Genomic DNA, 18,223 nt, shown 5'->3' with positions numbered 1-18,223 from the left:
AAAAAAAAAAAAGTAATTGCATTTGACAGTAACCATTTGACCATGTCACATGTGATATGTGTCTAGCCTGTCACTATATAAAAAGAATGCGTGTACGGGCCAAAATCCTCCCAATAGCCCTGCCCAATACCGTTCTTCTGACGAAAAGGTTCACTCCTTTTTTAATCTTGGCAGACCTACTACAACAGGCCAGGCAGCTTTTTAGCAGGCTAATCTCAGCATGCCTTCAACCTCACAGAAGTGCCCCACAACAGCCTCTGTGTGCAATCTCTGGCCGTATACAAGAAAGGGCTCAAGACAGAAGATGTAAGAAGATGTAAGCTTTATTTAAAACAAAATGTGGGCTTTTAGTAGAGTGCATATAAAGATATGGATCATATTTTATATCTCAGTGCAGCTATGATGAGTCCTGGTAGCAGGACGTCTCCTTCATAAAAAAAGCAGAACTATTAATGGAACACTCTGCTGTGTGTAGAGGTCTGTATGGTTAGCTTGATACAGTTTTCGGGCGATTTAATGAAGGTAAAACACAGTGAATAGCCATGCGTAATGGCACTGCGCTCTGACGTGGCACCAGAGTATGGGGTGCCGTTTGTAAAGTGGCTCACGCTAAAAATAACAGCAACATTTTATCACATTTAGCTTGCTCTCAAATCTGACACTAATCTCTTCTGCTTTTATGTTGGTTACAGCAAGTGACAGGTTGCTAATACAAGTTACCTGAAATGATTTAAGACATTTAAAACAAAGGCATTACATGAACCTTGCAGAACTCAATACACCCCAGCAATGATTAAAACTGGATTCGAGACATAACTATTGAAATACGGAATAATACAGGTAAAATGTGAATTACATCAGCTGAATATAGGTGTTGTGGAGAAATTGCTTAAGTCAAAGGTCAATGGTGAAGTCAGAAGGAAAGAAAGTGTTCAGGAGCCTCTGATGTCTTATGCTGTATTATTTATTGACGCTTGGCCAAGGAGAACTAGAGACACTCTCAAAGTACACCTGAAGTGCTTGAGTCGGTCTCGCATTCTGATGAACTCATGCTGGTGCATACACTTTAAACCCTCATAGATGACGCCACAAATACTTTACGCCCAAAATAGTCAAAGGGAATGCATTTACCCATGTTTGTGTTCACCTTCAACAAATCCTAGTCTGGAGACACTGTTGTCTGTTCATGCTAATGGAACGTCAACAGTTAGCTATCTATTATGTCTAGGAATGCAGCAACAGGCCTCTTCGACCCTGGCCACCACAGTGTTGAGATATGGTGGCACCTAGTCAAAGACAAAAACAATTAATACTGCCGAGGACCACAAGGCTCACACGTGACCTCAAGTAACCTAAGGATAGAAAATTCCATAACAATCCCCTCTTATTGATCATAAGATCAATACTAACTACCAAATAATAATAATTACCAAATTTAGAGCTCCAATTGTGCCTGACACCAATTCAAATTTAGCTTCTTTACCACCTACTCTACGCACTACAAAGTCGTTGATCTGAGTTCTGCATTTTTTTTCGATACCGTTGCATCCAGATAGCTAGTATCTGTTTGCATTCACATTTAAAGGTAAGCAATACACTTGGCGACGGTTGCCGCAGGGTTTTGTCGAGAATCCCACGGTGTATGCAGCGGCGGTAAAAAGAGATCTAGATGGGCTCCACCTGCCAGGTGGCTCCACTCTCTTGCAGTACGCTGATGACCTCCTAATAGCTTCTCCATCAAAAGAAGCTTGCCACACAGACACTATCTTGCTGCTACAGAGACTGGCCAAGAGTGGTCACAGAGCGTCACTGGCAAAGTTGCAATTCTGTCGACCAGAGGTGACGTATTTGAGTCATGTTCTGAAGGATGGACAACGCCTTTTGTCACCGGAGAGGGTGAAACTGCTAGTTAACATGCCTCCCCCCACAACCAAGAAACAGATGCTCTCTTTTCTGGGGATGGCTAATTACTGCAGACACTTGATTTTTGATTATGCAACTATGGACTCTGTTTTGCGAGCCGCCACACTGCAATCAGCTCCACCCGTGGTACAGTGGACTGAGGAAATGCACAAAGCCTTTCAAGATCTGAAAAATGCTCTCACAATGGCTCCAGCGTTGGGTTTGCCTGACTATCATCAGCCGTTCCATCTACATGTGCATGAGAGAGATGGCTTCGCCACTGGCATTCTGGTACAGAAACATGGTTCTCATTATCGTCCCGTTGCGTACTACTCCTCTCAACTGACCCCTGTAGTTCTCGGTATGCCAGGTTGTCTAAGAGCAGTGGCCGCTGTTGCCATTTTGATCGACAAATCTTCTCCCATTGTACTGGCTCATGACTGTGTCGTGTACGTTCCACATGCAGTATTACACATTTTGAACACATCTGCAACACAACACATGACAGCAGCGCTCACCTCCAATAAATCCAGCTACTCTGCTACCATTGATAGATACAGATGATGAGCATGACTGTATCGCCCTTATTGAAATGTGCACATCTCTGAGACCAGATCTGCTGCAAACACCGATACCAAATTCTGATACCAAGTGTGCTTAAAACTTGGCATGTGTGTTCTCAAGGCCTCGACAATGAAAAATTATCAAAATCACAACTTTTCATCAGAGGGCGTGGCTGTGATGGTGTGTCAAAGTCAATGCTGACTATCTTTTTGAAAAAAAATGAGACTCCGTTTACTTTTAGGCAGATTTTCAGGCAAAAGTGTTGGGCTATCATATACTTTCTCAGAGCTGTCTGAAACTTCTTGTGGTTATTAAGACCAATATTATGCACAATTCGGCTGCATAATTAATTAGGGGGGGTTCTATAGCTCTATAGCGCCCCCTATAATTTTTCTTTGGAACAGCCCCACCACAGTTTTGGACACAGAGTTACGAAACCTCAGCCGAATTGTAGAATATGGCAAGACCTACAAAACAGTCTCTTGGAGCAATGGGCTACAATGAACAGCAAGCAAGATATTTAAGAATGAAAATCACCATTTTTGCTGTTTCGGGCTGGTTGACAAGGGGTCATGTTTGAACGAACTCCTCCTAGGGATTTTATCCAATTCACTTCAAACTTGGTAGGTGTGTTCATATAGACTTCCTGAGTAAAAGTTATTAAAATGATGAATTTTGGGGAAACTGTGTGGCCGTGGCTATCTATGCACATTTCGATGTGCGCACATGTGCGAGGGCCCGACAATCGCTGCTTGCAGCTTTAATAATTAATTTGAGTTTGTTTCCCCCTAGTTGTTGCCTCTTAAGTGACCACCGAATTATGACTGATTAAATTAAAGTTGGTATGGATTTTTTATTTTTTATTTGGAATAATATAATTAAAACATTTCCTGCACCAGTTTCAACTTAAAGTCTATCACAGGTTTTTTGCTGCCAATGTACTATTTCCAATATCTTACGTTTCACAGTGAGTGTCTACAGTAATGTAACAGTAACAGTAATGCATGTAAAAAAAAAAACAAGTTATTGCATTGACAGTAAGAAAAAGAAAGATTATATCAATGAAATCGAAAATATAAAATCCCTTCACCATGTCACTGGCCAACCAACACACTTCTGTGTCTATCTGGCTTCTGTGTTATCCATGTCTGTGTACATGTCTAGCTGTCATTATATAACAAGAACACAGGTAGCTGGCTAGGCTCATATTCCATTGGACATACACACTCACGTAAACTTGGTTGAATCTGAGACTCCAAAACATGGTATTTGAGTCTGGAGTCCCAGTGTTGACTTAGTCACAAATCCATAATCCTCAGATTGTGAGCGGGGCGTGAATATCCACAGTGGATCCAAGTGTACAGTATATCCTTTAACAATCTCCTTTGACTGTGTACTTTAGAAATTAATCCCCTCTTCATCATGGTCGACTTTGTGTTGGCTCCAGTTTACCAGCATTCATGGATTTATGCTTGTGTAAATCTCTCTCATGTTTGATCATCTTGTACTTTCCTGTCACCAAGTCAGGTCGCGAAATAGACATTTCATGGAAGATAACTCGAGATGCTGATTCATCGTCCTCACCACCCCAGCCCCAGAAAGTATCGGGAAGCCGTTACTTTAGAATTGGCTTTTGGACAATGAAGAAACCCACCAAAGAAGCTACCATGGGTAACTGGAAGTTAAATTTGTCCATAGCCACAGCCAAGTGTCTGGGATTTGAAAACATCTATAGAATTACGGTCAATCTAGGAACTAGATCTATGTCAGAGAAGACAAAGCAGTCATAATCATATTCCTTACGTGCTTCAACAAAGCCTGCATTCATCAATTTAGCCCGTTGGATGAACACTCCCTCTCCATCCTGGTTGATGATGTAGACACCGTAGTCCAACTGCTGTCGCTGCCAATATGGGATGGACGGTAGTACAGCCAGGTTTCGGTGCTCATGTCGATTTCGGCAATGCGATGATGATCGCCACCTAAAACAAATTAAATAAGTCGGTTTGCTTTAAACATAAATGTAATTAATCCATTAGGCTTGTGGTATTTACCCATTAAACACATATATAATTAAGTCTGAATCCAGTACGTGAAAGTTATATTTGTGTACAAAAGTTGTTTTTTTTTTTTTTAAGTTAATGCTACTTATTACTTTTAAATTCATTCAGATTCTTGAATTTAAAAAAAGAAAGAGAAAAAAGTGATGAACTTATAAAAATACACATAATTGAATTATAAATTACCACAAAAAAAAACAATTACAGAATCTATTGACTGATTAAATTAAAAGAGTATCTGTTGTGGTATCTCTATACTATACTTAGTTCCTGTAATGGTGTATTATCCCTTGTGTACTTTTAGACTATTTTATTTTTTGTTTAAACAAAAACAAAATACAAAAGTAATGTGCTGCGATAAATGTCTTTCTTTAAAAGTACTGTACTACTAATATGAATAATAAATCAACTAATGATACTTCTTATATGTTGTCAAATAGCGCCCTCTGCTGGCGTGTGATTGTGCTGTACCTGTGTAAAACCTGACAGCCCAGAGATATCTACAACCCTTCAAGAAACTCCTCAAAGAAAAAAGATCATGAACCCTGAAAGACAACCTCAAACTGATCCTTCAAAGTAACACATCCCAGTTGTACAAACAGTGCAATATGTTGACACTGTAATAAGGAGAAAGGGCTGTTTTTTTTATACAGGATATGGAATTCTACATTATCAAAGAAAACATTCCTATTAACTCCTTAGTTATGCATTCTGAATTTTATCAAATTAGGGTTTTTTTAGGTTTATAGTTGCAAAGCAAAACCATAGCCTCTGAATAGTGACGAGAGAGTGAAAGTCATCCAGTTTAGGGACCATTAAATTTGTTGCACAAATTTAAACACATCAACTGCCATTGACCATGTTGCTCCATACATTCATAAACCAAGATCATTTTGTGTTGGATTGGATTTTTTAACCAGCTTGAAATGGAAGTGTTTTTTGGTTGACATGGAAAACAGTAGTGTTTTAAACTGAAATTGGTGCTTTGGGTAAGTTTGTCCCCAAAAAAGTCCTTCTTAAAGAGTCTCTGTTAATTTAGTGACGGTGCTTGTGTGTAAAAAGAGAGCTGAAAATTAGGCAGTCTCGTGTCAATATACAAGCCTACCACCCCAGCGTGCCTACTGACTGTGTTCTTTCTGTTTTTGTAACTGCAATGACATAACAATGTTGCGTTCCTCCACAAGGAGGAACACTGGGATTTTCTTCATCGCCATAAAGACCAGAACTAGTCACACTCGTGCTTTTCCAAATTCAGGTTCAACTTACAATGCATTCCATGCTACAGTTCTATCAACAGCTTATTATAGTTTATGTAAGCCATTGCCTTTAAGTAGTGTTACTGACACTGCTGTGGTGGAAGGGTTAAGAAATAAGCAAAAGTTCCCACTTCCCTGACATTTCCCAGGACTTTGATGGAGATGTTCCTTTGTCAATTTACTATGGTTCCATCATAACCTCCATGGGGCTTTTTTTGTTTTCATTTTACTGCTTCAGTTATGGTAGGGATGTACGATACACTCAACTCACGACTCGATTCCGAGTCACAATTTTTGTTCACAATACGATTTTTTCACGATTTTTTTTTTTATCAAAATGAGCCTACAGACAAATTATGACCAAACTAAAAAAATTATCTTTTTATTTGTAGAAAAAAAATCTCTCTCACAGAAACTCTCCAAACAGTTTGTGTTCTTATTGGGGCTGCCAGCAAGCAGCTGACTCTGCCATTACCTTTCAGCTTGAAGTATGAGCTTACTGAAAATAAAAACAACAAGTGATGCTCCTTAACCCTTTATGAGAGTCCACGGCCCCGGGAAACGGCGAGGTACGGGCGCGTGTTAAACGCAGAGCCGGCCGCGCGCACCACACCTCGAGGAACTGCGCCCGGTGGGGCCAGCCAGCGCAGGGGAGGTCCCACGAGGCATCCTCCCGCACCGTCAGGGGTTTGCCCCGGCAGACTGAACGCGGCCATGTTGCTCGTGATGATTGGTTAAATTTGCCAACACCCCCGAATTTCCGGTCACGGATTTACTAGAAGTTGCGTCTGAAGTTGCAAATCGCAACATCGTGCATTCCCTGGAAAGTCCTGTGTTATGGTAATCATACTGTACAGTCCAGCGCCTGGACGCAGATTACCCACTAGTCGTCCCTCGCTAAAATCTGCGGTTCCATTTTCCGCGACTCGCTGTTTCGCGATTTTTTTATCAGTGTGAATTTTGCATGCGCTTTTTTTTACACGTGTACTTGATACAGTATGAACGCGCAATTGCGTTCCGGCGTCACTGATTGATATTAAGGGAGTACTGTACAAAATGCCTGTAAAAAAGGTGTATAAACAGTGTGGTGGTTAGCGGTTTTGACCGCCTTCAAACACATGTTTCAATACCTTGTACCACATTATTTCGCGGATTTCGCTTACTGCGGGTTTTTTTAGAACCGATCCCCGCGCCTAAACGAGGGTACCACAAGGTGATTGTGGTGTAGTGTGATCCGCTGTAGCTGTAGTGTTGTGTGTGTGTGTTTGTCGTGACAGCCGTAGTGCGTATGGTGATGTGCTTTTGTCATGTGTGTGAAGTCTTGCTAGCTATCACGAAAGGATAATACTATTCTAATTAAAACTTAAGCGACGCACAAAACTGATCATTTTTTTGTACTCACCCCTCATCTTTCACTGCATTCGCCAAGAATCGCCGATACTTTTTGTGTTCCTTGTCTGTACCGTACCTGCGCTGGTCGTCGACGCCATTGTTCCTGTACTTGTGTTTCATGCCTCTGTTCCACTTGATGTTTCCGCTTACATCTCTCTAGTTAGGCTGACCCCTCATACCCTCGGTAATCCTTTCCCTATACTCTGCTTCATGGTACTTCATGTACAGCACGCACGAGAGCACACACACGCACACGCACCATTTTCCGCACACATCTACACTAAATAGCTATGCCTGTTTTATTTCACCATTTGCCTGTGACCACAGCATTCCTATCACTCATGTGTAAACTCTTGCAGATCTTATCAGTCTTGTTCTTTTACTCTACTACTACTTAGTCTATAGCATTTGTCTTGCACCCACACCTTTCCGATACCTTCTGTCTTGCGCGCTTTGTACTTATTTCCAGTCCAGTTGTTGCTTGTCCCCCTTCTGCCTTCTTCGATCGATTGGAGAATTGACCTTATTTCTTATTTCTCATCTTCATCACAAAGTTCAGTTTTACAATAAAATTTTCACACATTGCAGCGGAACCTGTCACCACCCGCCTACTCTTCTTCTGCTCCTCGCACCTTCGCGCCTTGCTTTTCTTTTCTCTTTCGGTGCTAATTGTGTTTTCACCGCCGTCCCTTATTATACGCTTGGCTTTATATCTACCCTCCGGTGTTTTCATTCTGCTTCTATTTTTTTTTTTTTTTTTTTTTGTTTTTTGTGTTTCTGTCTTCTCTTGCTCCGTTCATTGCTTTTGCTTCGCTCAGGTCTCATTTTTTTCCATAAATCAGTCCTTCACACTCGTTCCATGCATATCGAAGAAAGGCTGCTGCTTTCTTTATTCGGCTGCCCCATGCATACACAGTCTCACAACGAGTTACCGAGTGTACTTACTCGAAGGTCCTTGCACCAAACATATAAATTACCGCCACACTGAGCATACGTCAAAAAAGGAACAGGGTTGATAAAAAGAGTTTCTTCATACATCTTTTGCTCTTCCCCTGCAATGCCCCCTTGAGCTATCTGTCCATTTTTTTTTTTACTAAACAATTCCTCATACTTTAGGTCGCGGGACCTCTGTATACCAGTAGTGAGTTTGAGGTGGGGGGGTGGCGGGAGGGCGGGGGGTCATCCCTTCCCTCTCAATCCCTTATTGCATTTTTACCATTACTACTGGTGTAACTGCATTTCAAGTCATGTCGCAAAAGCCGTTAGACCAGGTTTTATTTTGATAAAACAGCTTCTTATCCAAAGCCAGCTGTCGGTTGGGCCTCACACCTTTGTTAATTAGGGCCCGAGCATGGCCATGTGGGCGAGGCCCTATTGGATTTCGAACACTGAAACGACGTTAAAAGTTAAATCGCATTTCCGACGGCCCATATCCCCTCTAAAAAACTCATTAAAATTTGACCAACCCTCCAATGTCAGGCATAAACTTCTGCCATATGGGGGTCTCGGCAGATGGCGTACGCATATGGCTCAAGGGAGCACCTAGGTGTACGTTTTCGGAGGTGCGCTCGCCACGGTTATTGTCCACGTGTACGAAAGTTGGATTAGGTAAACATGCCAGACGCACATAAAAAGTATCTTGGTGACCGGGTCCAGTTCGTACGGCGTCCAATTTTTGTTCAACTTTGACTTTCGTGTTTTTGGGGTCATTTTCCAGAAAAAAATGGTCAAAATCAGCCTATTCTAAAACGCAATTCCCTTCTTCCATCCCTTATGGCATCTTATCATGCATGTGAAACTTACTTATATTTAACACTGGAAAATAGATTACCCATTTTATTACTGCCGTAAACTTCATTCAAGTATGATCGCAAAAGCCGTTAGACGGTTTTATATTTTGCTACACCAGATCCTTCAAAGCCAGTTCGATCAGGTGGGACCCACACCTCTTGTTAATTAGGGGCGAGCCTATAGACTTCCGAGTAAAAGTTATTCAAATGTGAACTTCTGGGGAAACTGTGTGGCCTTGGCGCTATCTATGCACATTTCGACGTGCGCACTGTGCAGGGCCGACCAATCGCTGCTTGCAGCTTTAATAATTAATTTGAGTTTGTTTCCCCCTAGTTGTTGCCTCTTAAGTGACACAGAATCTATTGACTGATTAAATTAAAAGTGTGGATTGGATTTTTTATTTTTTATTTTTGGAATAATAATAATTAAAACATTTCATGCAAGTTTCAACTTAAAGTCTATTCACAGGTTTTTTGCTGCCAATGTACATATTTCCAATATATTACGTATTCACAGTGAGTGTCTACAGTAATGTAACAGTAACAGTAATGTCATGTAAAAAAAAAAAAAGTTATTGCATTTGACAGTAAAGAAAAAGAAAGATTATATCAATGAAAATCGAAATATAAAATCCCTTCACCATGTCACTGGCCAACCAAACACACTTCTGTGTCTGTCTGGCTTCTGTGTTATCCATGTCATGTGATACATGTCTAGCCTGTCATTATATACAAAGAACACAGGTAGCTAGGCTAGGCTCATATTCACTTGGACATACACACTCACGTAAACTTGGTTGCATACTGAGACTCCCAAAACATGGTATTTGAGTCTGGAGTCCCAGTGTTGACTTAGTCACGAATCCATATCCTCAGATTGTGAGCGGGGCTTGAATATCCACAGTGATCCAAGTGTACAGTATATCTTTAACAATCTCCTTGACTGTGTAGTTTAGGGAATTAATCCCATCTTCATTCATGGTCGACTTTGTGTGTTTCAGTTTACCAGCATTCACTGGATTAGGCTCATTGTGTAAATCTCTCTCATGTTTGATCATCTTGTACTTTCCTGTCACCAAGTCAGGTCGAGAAATAGACATTTCATGGAAGATAACTCGCTGATAGATATCATCGTCCTCACCACCCCAGCCCCAGAAAGTATTCGGGAAGCCGTTAATCTTTAAGAATTGGCTCTTGGACAATGAAGAAACCCCACCAAAGAAGCTACCATAGGGTAACTGGAAGTTAAATTTGTCCATAGCCACAGCCAAGTGTCTGGGATTTTGAAAACATCTATAGAGATTACGGTCATCCATAGGAACTAGATCTATGTCAGAGAAGACAAAGCAGTCATAATCATATTCCTTCAGTGCTTCAACAAAGCCTACATTCATCAATTTAGCCCGGTTGAACACTCCCTCTCCATCCTGGTTGATGATGTAGACACCGTAGTCCAACTGCTGTCGCTGCAATATGGGATGGAGGTAGTACAGCCAGTGTTTCAGGTGCTCATGTCGATTTCGGAATGGGATGATGATCGCCACCTAAACAAATTAAATAAGTAGGTCTGAATTTCAGTACATGTGAAAGTTATATTTGTGTACAAAAGTTTTTGTTTTTGTGTTGTTGTTGTTTTTTTTATTTAATGCTACTTATTACTTTTAAATTCATTCAGATTCTTGAATTTAAAAAAAGAAAGAGAAAAAGTGAAACTTTAAAGAATACACACAAATTGAATTATAAATTACAAAAAAACAATTACAGACCACAAAGTGTTAAACTACATCACTGCAATTGACCATGTTGCTCCATACATTCCATAAACCAAGATAATTTTTAAGTGTGGATTGGATTTTTTTAACCAGCTTGAAATGGAAGTGTTTTTTTGGTTAACATGGAAAACAGTAGTTGTTTAAACTGAAATAGGTGCCTTGGGTAAGCTTTGCCCCCAAAAAAGTGCTTCTTAAAAGAGGTCTCTGTTCAATTTAGTGATGGTTGCTTGTGTGGTAAAAAGAGAGCTGAAACTTAGGCAGTCTGGTGTCAACTATACAAGCCTACCACCACGGTGCCTACTGACTGTGTTCTTTCTGTTTTTGTAACTGCAATGACATAACAAATAGTTTGCGTTCCTACAACAAAGGAGGAACACTGAGGATTTTCTTCATCGCCATAAAGACAGAACTAGTCACACTGGCTTTTCCAAATTCAGGTTCAACTTACAATGCATTCCCATGCTACAGTTCTATCCAACAGCTAATTATAGTTATGTAAGCCATTGCTTTAAGTAGTGTTACTGACACTGCTGTGGGTGGAAGGGTTAAGAAATAAGCAAAAGTTCCCACATTCCCTGACATTTTCCCAGGACTTTGATGGAGATGTTCCTTTGTCAATTTACTATGGTTCATCATAACCTCCATGGGGATTCTTTTTTGTTTTCATTACTGCTTCAGTTATGTGTAGGGATGTAACGATACACTCAACTCACGACTCGATTCGAGTCACAATTTTTTGTTCACAATACGATTTTTTCACGATTTTTTTTTTTTTTATCAAAATGAGCTACAGACAAATTATGACCAAATAAAATTATCTTTTTATTTGTAGGAAAAAAAATCTCTCTTTACAGAAACTCTCAAACAGTTTGTGTTCTTATTAGGGCTGCCAGCAAGCAGCTGATCTGACCATTACCTTTCAGCTTGAAGTATGAGCTAACTGAAAATAAAAACAACAAGATGATAGCTCATTAACCCTTTAATGAGAGTCCACGGCCCCGGGAAACGGCGAGGTACGGGCGCTGTAAACGCAGAGCCGGCCGCGGCGCACCACCTCGGAGGAAATGCGCCCGGCGGGGCCAGCCAGCGCCGGGGAGAGGTCCCACGAGGGCATCCTCCCGCACCGTGCGGTGCCCTGGGCAGACTGCGCGGAAGTTGCGGTGACTGGTTAAAATTGCAACACCCCCGAATTCACGGGGATTTACTGAAGTTGCGTTGAAGTTGCAAATCGCAACATCGTGAATTCCTGGAGAGTCTGTGTTATGGTATCATTTACGGTACAGTCAGGCCTGACGCCGATTACCACTACAGTCGTCCCTCGCTATATCGCGGTTCACTTTTCGCGGACTCGCTGTTTCGCGGATTTTTTTTCAGTGTAATTTTGCATGCTTTTTTTTACAGTGTACTGTACAGTATGAACGCGCATTGTGTTCCGCGTCCTGATTGATTAAGGGAGTACTGTACAAAATGCGTGTAAAAAGGTGTATAACAGTGTGTGGTTAGGGGTTTTACGGCCTTAAAACATGTATAATACTTGTAAAACTTATTTCGCGGATTTCGTTTACTGCGGGTTATTTTTAGAACGTATCCCCCGCGATAAACGAGGGACCACTGTAGATGTGTGTGTGTGTGTGTGTGTGTGTGTGTGTGTGTGTGTGTGACACAGAAAGGCAGACGCGGCAGTGGAAGCTGCAGCCACAACGTAACCTATTTCTAATAAAAAAAAGACGAAAAAGAACATATCCTACTTCTCTCGCATTCGCCAAGAATCGCGATTAATTTTTTCTGTCAACCGATGCGAGTCGTCACGCATTTGTACCGATTTTAATCGTGTCACGATGTTTCGTTACATCCCTAGTTATGTGATATACATGGTTAATACTTTCCCTATACTATGTTCAAGACTTCAGTGTAAGTTGTTGCTGATTTAATTAGCATTGTTTTGACACATTACATAAATAGTAGACTTTTTTTTTATTTGATGACAAGTATCTAAATCATGGTAAACTCTTCCAGATCTGTCAGTTCTTGTTTTATCTATACTATTACTATATATTTGTCTTTCCATTCATTCACTTACCTTCTGTCGGGCGATACAGTCCGGTGGCTTGTACCTTCCTCCTTTCTTGAGAGGAGAACTGATATTCTTTCTCACCTCATCCAAAGTCAGTTTATAATTAAAATCCACATTGAGAGGACCCTTAAGACCTGGAGGGGTGTCAGGACAGGGTCCTAAAGACTTGCTCGTATTAGGTGGCATCTGTGTCTTCTCTTGTCTGGCATTTGTGGTGTCAGTCCATTTCCAAATCAGTCCCACATGTTCCTGCATCATCGAAGAAAGGCTGATGTTTTCATTTGCTGCATGATACACAGTTAAAAGAGTTACAGAGCTGTATTTACTGAAGTGCAGAAACAAAATAAAACCCGCCACACTGAGCAAAGTAAAAAGGAACAGGGTGTAAAAGAGTTTTTTCATCATCTTTGCTTCCCCTGAAGTTGAGTATTGTATACTCAACAATTCTCATACAGGTCTGGTGCTGTAACCAGTAGTCGAGTTGGGGGGGGGGGGGGGTCATCCCTTCTTCCATCCCTTATGGCATTTTTACCATTTACTACTGGCTGTAACTGCATTCAAGTCATGTCGCAAAAGCCGTTAGACAGGTTTATATTTTGTACAACAGCTTCCTTATCCAAGCCAGTTGATCAGGTTGGGCCTCACACCTCTTGTTAATTAGGGCCCGAGCATGGCATGCTGGGGCGAGGCCCTATTGGATTTCGAACACTGAACGACGTTTAAAAGTAAATCGCATTTCCGACGGCCCATATCCCCTCAAAAACTCATGAAAATTTGCCCACCCCTCCAATGTCAGGCATAAAATTCTGCATTATGGGGGTCTCGCAGATGGACGTACGCATATGGCTCAAGGGCGCCACCTAGGTGTACGTTTTCGGAGGTGCGCCTCGCCACGGTTATGTCCACGTGTACGAAATTTGGATTATGTAACATGCCCAGACGCACAAAAAAGTCTCTTGGTGACCCGGGTACAGTCGTACGGCGTCCAATTTTTGTCAAATTTGGACTTTTCGTGTTTTTGGGGTCATTTCCAGAAAAAATGGTCAAAATCATCCCTCTTCTAAAACGATCATCCCTTCTTCCATCCCTTATGGCATTTTATCAATGCATGTGAAAATTACTTATATTTAACACTGGAAATAGAATTACCATTTACTACTGGCTGTAACTTCATTCAAGTCATGTCGCAAAAGCCGTTAGACAGGTTTATATTTTGTACAACAGCTTCCTTATCCAAGCCAGTTGATCAGGTTGGGCCTCACACCTCTTGTTAATTAGGGGCCGAGCATATAGACTTCCTGAGTAAAAGTTATTAAAATGATGAACTTTGGGGAAACTGTGTGGCCGTGGCTATCTATGCACATTTCGACGTGCGCACATGTGCAGGGCCCGACCATCGCTGCTTGCAGCTTTAATAATTAATTTGAGTTTGTTTCCCCTAGTTGTTGCCTCTTAAGTGACACAGAATCTATTGACTGATTAAATTAAAAGTGTGGATTGGATTTTTTATTTTTTATTTTTGGAATAATAATAATTAAAACATTTCATGCAAGTTTCAACTTAAAGTCTATTCACAGGTTTTTTGCTGCCAATGTACATATTTCCAATATATTACATATTCACAGTGTGTCTACAGTAATGTAACAGTAACAGTAATGTCATGTAAAAAAAAAAGTTATTGCATTTGACAGTAAAGAAAAAGAAAGATTATATCAATGAAAATCGAAATATAAAATCCCTTCACCATGTCACTGGCCAACCAAACACACTTCTGTGTCTGTCTGGCTTCTGTGTTATCCATGTCATGTGATACATGTCTAGCCTGTCATTATATACAAAGAACACAGGTAGCTAGGCTAGGCTCATATTCACTTGGACATACACACTCACGTAAACTTGGTTGCATACTGACACTCCCAAAACATGGTATTTGAGTTTGGAGTCCCAGTGTTGACTTAGTCACGAATCCATATCATCAGACTGTGAGCGGGGCTTGAATATCCACAGTGATCCAAGTGTACAGTATATCTTTAACAATCTCCTTGACTGTGTAGTTTAGGGAATTAATCCCATCTTCATTCATGGTCGACTTTGTGTGTCTCAGTTTATCAGCATTCACTGGATTACGCTTGTTGTGTAAATCTCTCTCATGTTTGATCATCTTGTACTTTCCTGTCACCAAGTCAGGTCGAGAAATAGACATTTCATGGAAGATAACTCGCTGATAGATATCATCGTCCTCACCACCCCAGCCCCAGAAAGTATTCGGGAAGCCGTTAATCTTTAAGAATTGGCTCTTGGTCAATGAAGAAACCCCACCAAAGAAGCTACCATAGGGTAACTGGAAGTTAAATTTGTCCATAGCCACAGCCAAGTGTCTGGGATTTTGAAAACATCTATAGCGATTACGCTCATCCATAGGAACTAGATCTATGTCAGAGAAGACAAAGCAGTCATAATCATATTCCTTCAGTGCTTCAACAAAGCCTACATTCATCAATTTAGCCCGGTTGAACACTCCCTCTCCATCCTGGTTGATGATGTAGACACCGTAGTCCAACTGCTGTCGCTGCAATATGGGATGGAGGTAGTACAGCCAGTGTTTCAGGTGCTCATGTCGATTTCGGAATGGGATGATGATCGCCACCTAAACAAATTAAATAAGTAGGTCTGAATTTCAGTACATGTGAAAGTTATATTTGTGTACAAAAGTTTTTGTTTTTGTGTTGTTGTTTTTTTTTTTATTTAATGCTACTTATTACTTTTAAATTCATTCAGATTCTTGAATTTAAAAAAAGAAAGAGAAAAAGTGAAACTTTAAAGAATACACACAAATTGAATTATAAATTACAAAAAAACAATTACAGACCACAAAGTGTTAAACTACATCACTGCAATTGACCATGTTGCTCCATACATTCCTTAAACCAAGTTGTTTTTTAAGTGTGGATTGGATTTTTTTAACCAGCTTGAAATGGAAGTGTTTTTTTGGTTGACATGGAAAACAGTAGTTGTTTAAACTGAAATTGGTGCCTTGGGTAAGCTTTGCCCCCAAAAAAGCGCTTCTTAAAAGAGGTCTCTGTTCAATTTAGTGACGGTTGCTTGTGTGGTAAAAAGAGAGCTGAAACTTAGGCAGTCTGGTGTCAACTATACAAGCCTACCACCACGGTGCCTACTGACTGTGTTCTTTCTGTTTTTGTAACTGCAATGACATAACAAATAGTTTGCGTTCCTTTGTATACAACAAAGACCATACAACAAAGGAGGAGCACTGAGGATTTTCTTCATCGCCATAAAGACAGAACTAGTCACACTGGCTTTTCCAAATTCAGGTTCAACTTACAATGCATTCCCATGCTACAGTTCTATCCAACAGCTAATTATAGTTATGTAAGCCATTGCTTTAAGTAGTGTTACTGACACTGCTGTGGGTGGAAGGGTTAAGAAATAAGCAAAAGTTCCCACATTCCCTGACATTTTCCCAGGACTTTGATGGAGATGTTCCTTTGTCAATTTACTATGGTTCATCATAACCACCATGGGGATTCTTTTTTATTTTCATTACTGCTTCAGTTATGTGATATACAGTACATGATTAATATGTTGATGTTGGCACTCAGCTGTATTTGAGTTCTCAGGGCTGAAAAATAGCCTAAAGTGCCAACCAAGATGTTAAATGTTTGCTTAAATCATAATACTGGCTAAAAGTGTTCTCTTTGCAACCATAAAAGCTGAACTTTGTGACTCTTGAAAAACTAGAATAATATATAGGTACTTTTACTGCCTCAGAAAATGTATTAGTGGTTTGTGGTATATGTTTGAAAGACAAGGTTGTGAGGAGAATTTATTTTATAATGTAAACACTTATTCGGAGTAAACATACATTGTAAACAATTCAGTACTTTAAAAGGTTTGATGCAAACAGAGATATGTTGAGAACAGGAGTGACCAAACTACTAGTAGGCACAGATTATTTACAATCAGACAAAGCTATCTGGGTTATTTGTTGGGGTGGCAATGTGTAGTTTATGTATTGTATACATAAAGATATCATAAGTGCAGTCTTGTACATTATCACTAGAGGGTGCTCATGTATCACTGATAAAGAATGTGCATGTGGGCCACACTGCACTGTGAGGGAAGTCTCAATCAATCAGCAATCTGCTTGCCCCCCCAAATGCACACACACACACACACACACACACACACACACACACACACACACACACACACACATAGATACACACCACACATGCACACATACATAGTACATGCGTGCTCATGTAGATTAATGTGTGTGTTTACGCATGTTACTGCACATGTGTGTCTCTTTCTGAGAGAATTCTGCCTTCTGCTCTCAACCGCACACTCTTGGATAAATGGTGTGCTGTTTGTAGAGAAACCTGATCCTGAGGCCTCTATAGATGGAATCCAGCTTTGGTTTTGAAATTTTTAATAGAATTCTGTTTTTTTTCTTTTTACACCTCCTCTCGCATTCTCTTTTGCTTATTTTTGCTGCTCCCACCAACTCGAGTTTCAGAGCAAGAATGATGCTTACCGAGACACATTTGTAACCAAAGAAGTAGGCTTGTTGGATGGACATCATACCCAAACTGAGCTAGCAAGACTGGTAAACCCCTGCTGATTTAGCCACACAAGTCTTTGCTGGCACTGTGGCATCCCTTAGGAGGTAGGCGGGTCTGCTTTTTTTGGACTTGCATTTTACTTTGCATGCATGCTTGTGGTGTCAGGGTGACATTTATGCAAAACCTGTATAATTTCTTTATTAAACAGATGAGTAGAATGTAAGAACATGTGCTTCCCTTTAGTCTTTGTTGAGAAGTTTATGCAACTGATCCAAGATTTTTCCAGTTTAAATCAGGCTTTTGCTGAATAGTTCTTTAGTGCCATATGAGTGGGATTTAGTGAATCAATACAGGATAGTGTGATAATTATCTTAATGACACAGTACATCACATTCATGCAGATGCTGTTCAATTCTGCAAATACCAGGACTTTCTCATACTCAATTTATTTTCATATGGGTCTCACTCAATCTATTTGATACTGAAATTATTGTTAATAGCTCTGGTCTTTCCAGTCAAACATGGCAGAGATCACAAGGGTGCCAAGAATAGAATAACAATACCATATTTGTGGTGGAAAAGACACAAGGCATTATTTAACAAAATATATATCTATGTTACATGTTTTGGTAGATTTTTGTAGTTTGAAATGTCAAAGTCTCAATGTCAGTAGTATAATTATGTCAATTTTAAGTATTTTTTTTGCCTAGTGTAAATCCTCACATAATATCCAAAGCTTGTTAAAGGCAACATCGTTCTCCTCCATCTTAAAATTTGAATACATTGCATGCATGCATTTACTGTACTGCAGATATATAGACAGATGC

At 40.3% G+C, this 18,223-nt stretch overlaps 3 protein-coding genes across 4 annotated transcripts in view; all 3 read right to left on the bottom strand.

Moving 5' to 3' along the window:
- LOC113744507 (beta-1,4-galactosyltransferase 1-like) overlaps positions 1-13,295 on the bottom strand; it is a 21,790-nt gene extending 8,495 nt beyond the window's left edge. Inside the window, exons 1-2 of one of the 2 annotated variants that reach the window (XM_027274395.1) lie at positions 12,817-13,295; positions 9,279-10,508 (exon numbers count right to left, since the gene is read on the bottom strand). In XM_027274395.1, the coding sequence (XP_027130196.1) occupies positions 9,837-10,508; positions 12,817-13,215 (1,071 nt within the window). In that variant the 5' untranslated portion in view covers positions 13,216-13,295 and the 3' untranslated portion in view covers positions 9,279-9,836. Of the gene's footprint in view, positions 1-9,278; positions 10,509-12,816 lie in introns of those variants that run through there. The other variant, XM_027274396.1, reaches the window with a different exon arrangement.
- On the bottom strand, positions 3,765-7,294 carry LOC109137286 (beta-1,4-galactosyltransferase 1). The gene is given in 3 exon segments (XM_027274399.1): positions 3,765-3,905; positions 3,908-4,448; positions 7,185-7,294. Coding segments are annotated over 3 exon segments (792 nt in total).
- Positions 13,296-14,307: 1,012 nt separating the features above from the next.
- On the bottom strand, positions 14,308-17,413 carry LOC113744516 (beta-1,4-galactosyltransferase 1-like). Its single transcript, XM_027274419.1, has 2 exons — positions 17,369-17,413; positions 14,308-15,457 (listed from the first exon to the last, which is right to left on the bottom strand). Exons 1-2 carry the CDS (start codon positions 17,411-17,413, stop codon positions 14,786-14,788), a joined length of 717 nt encoding a protein of 238 aa, XP_027130220.1. The 3' UTR covers positions 14,308-14,785.
- Between the last annotated feature and the right edge of the window lie 810 nt (positions 17,414-18,223).

Source organism: Larimichthys crocea, chromosome XXIII, assembly GCF_000972845.2.
Source record: "Larimichthys crocea isolate SSNF chromosome XXIII, L_crocea_2.0, whole genome shotgun sequence".
In the NCBI taxonomy this organism is placed as follows: Eukaryota; Metazoa; Chordata; class Actinopteri; family Sciaenidae; genus Larimichthys; species Larimichthys crocea.
Note: the sequence above shows the minus strand (reverse complement) of the source record. Positions and strands in the feature narration are given on the sequence as shown.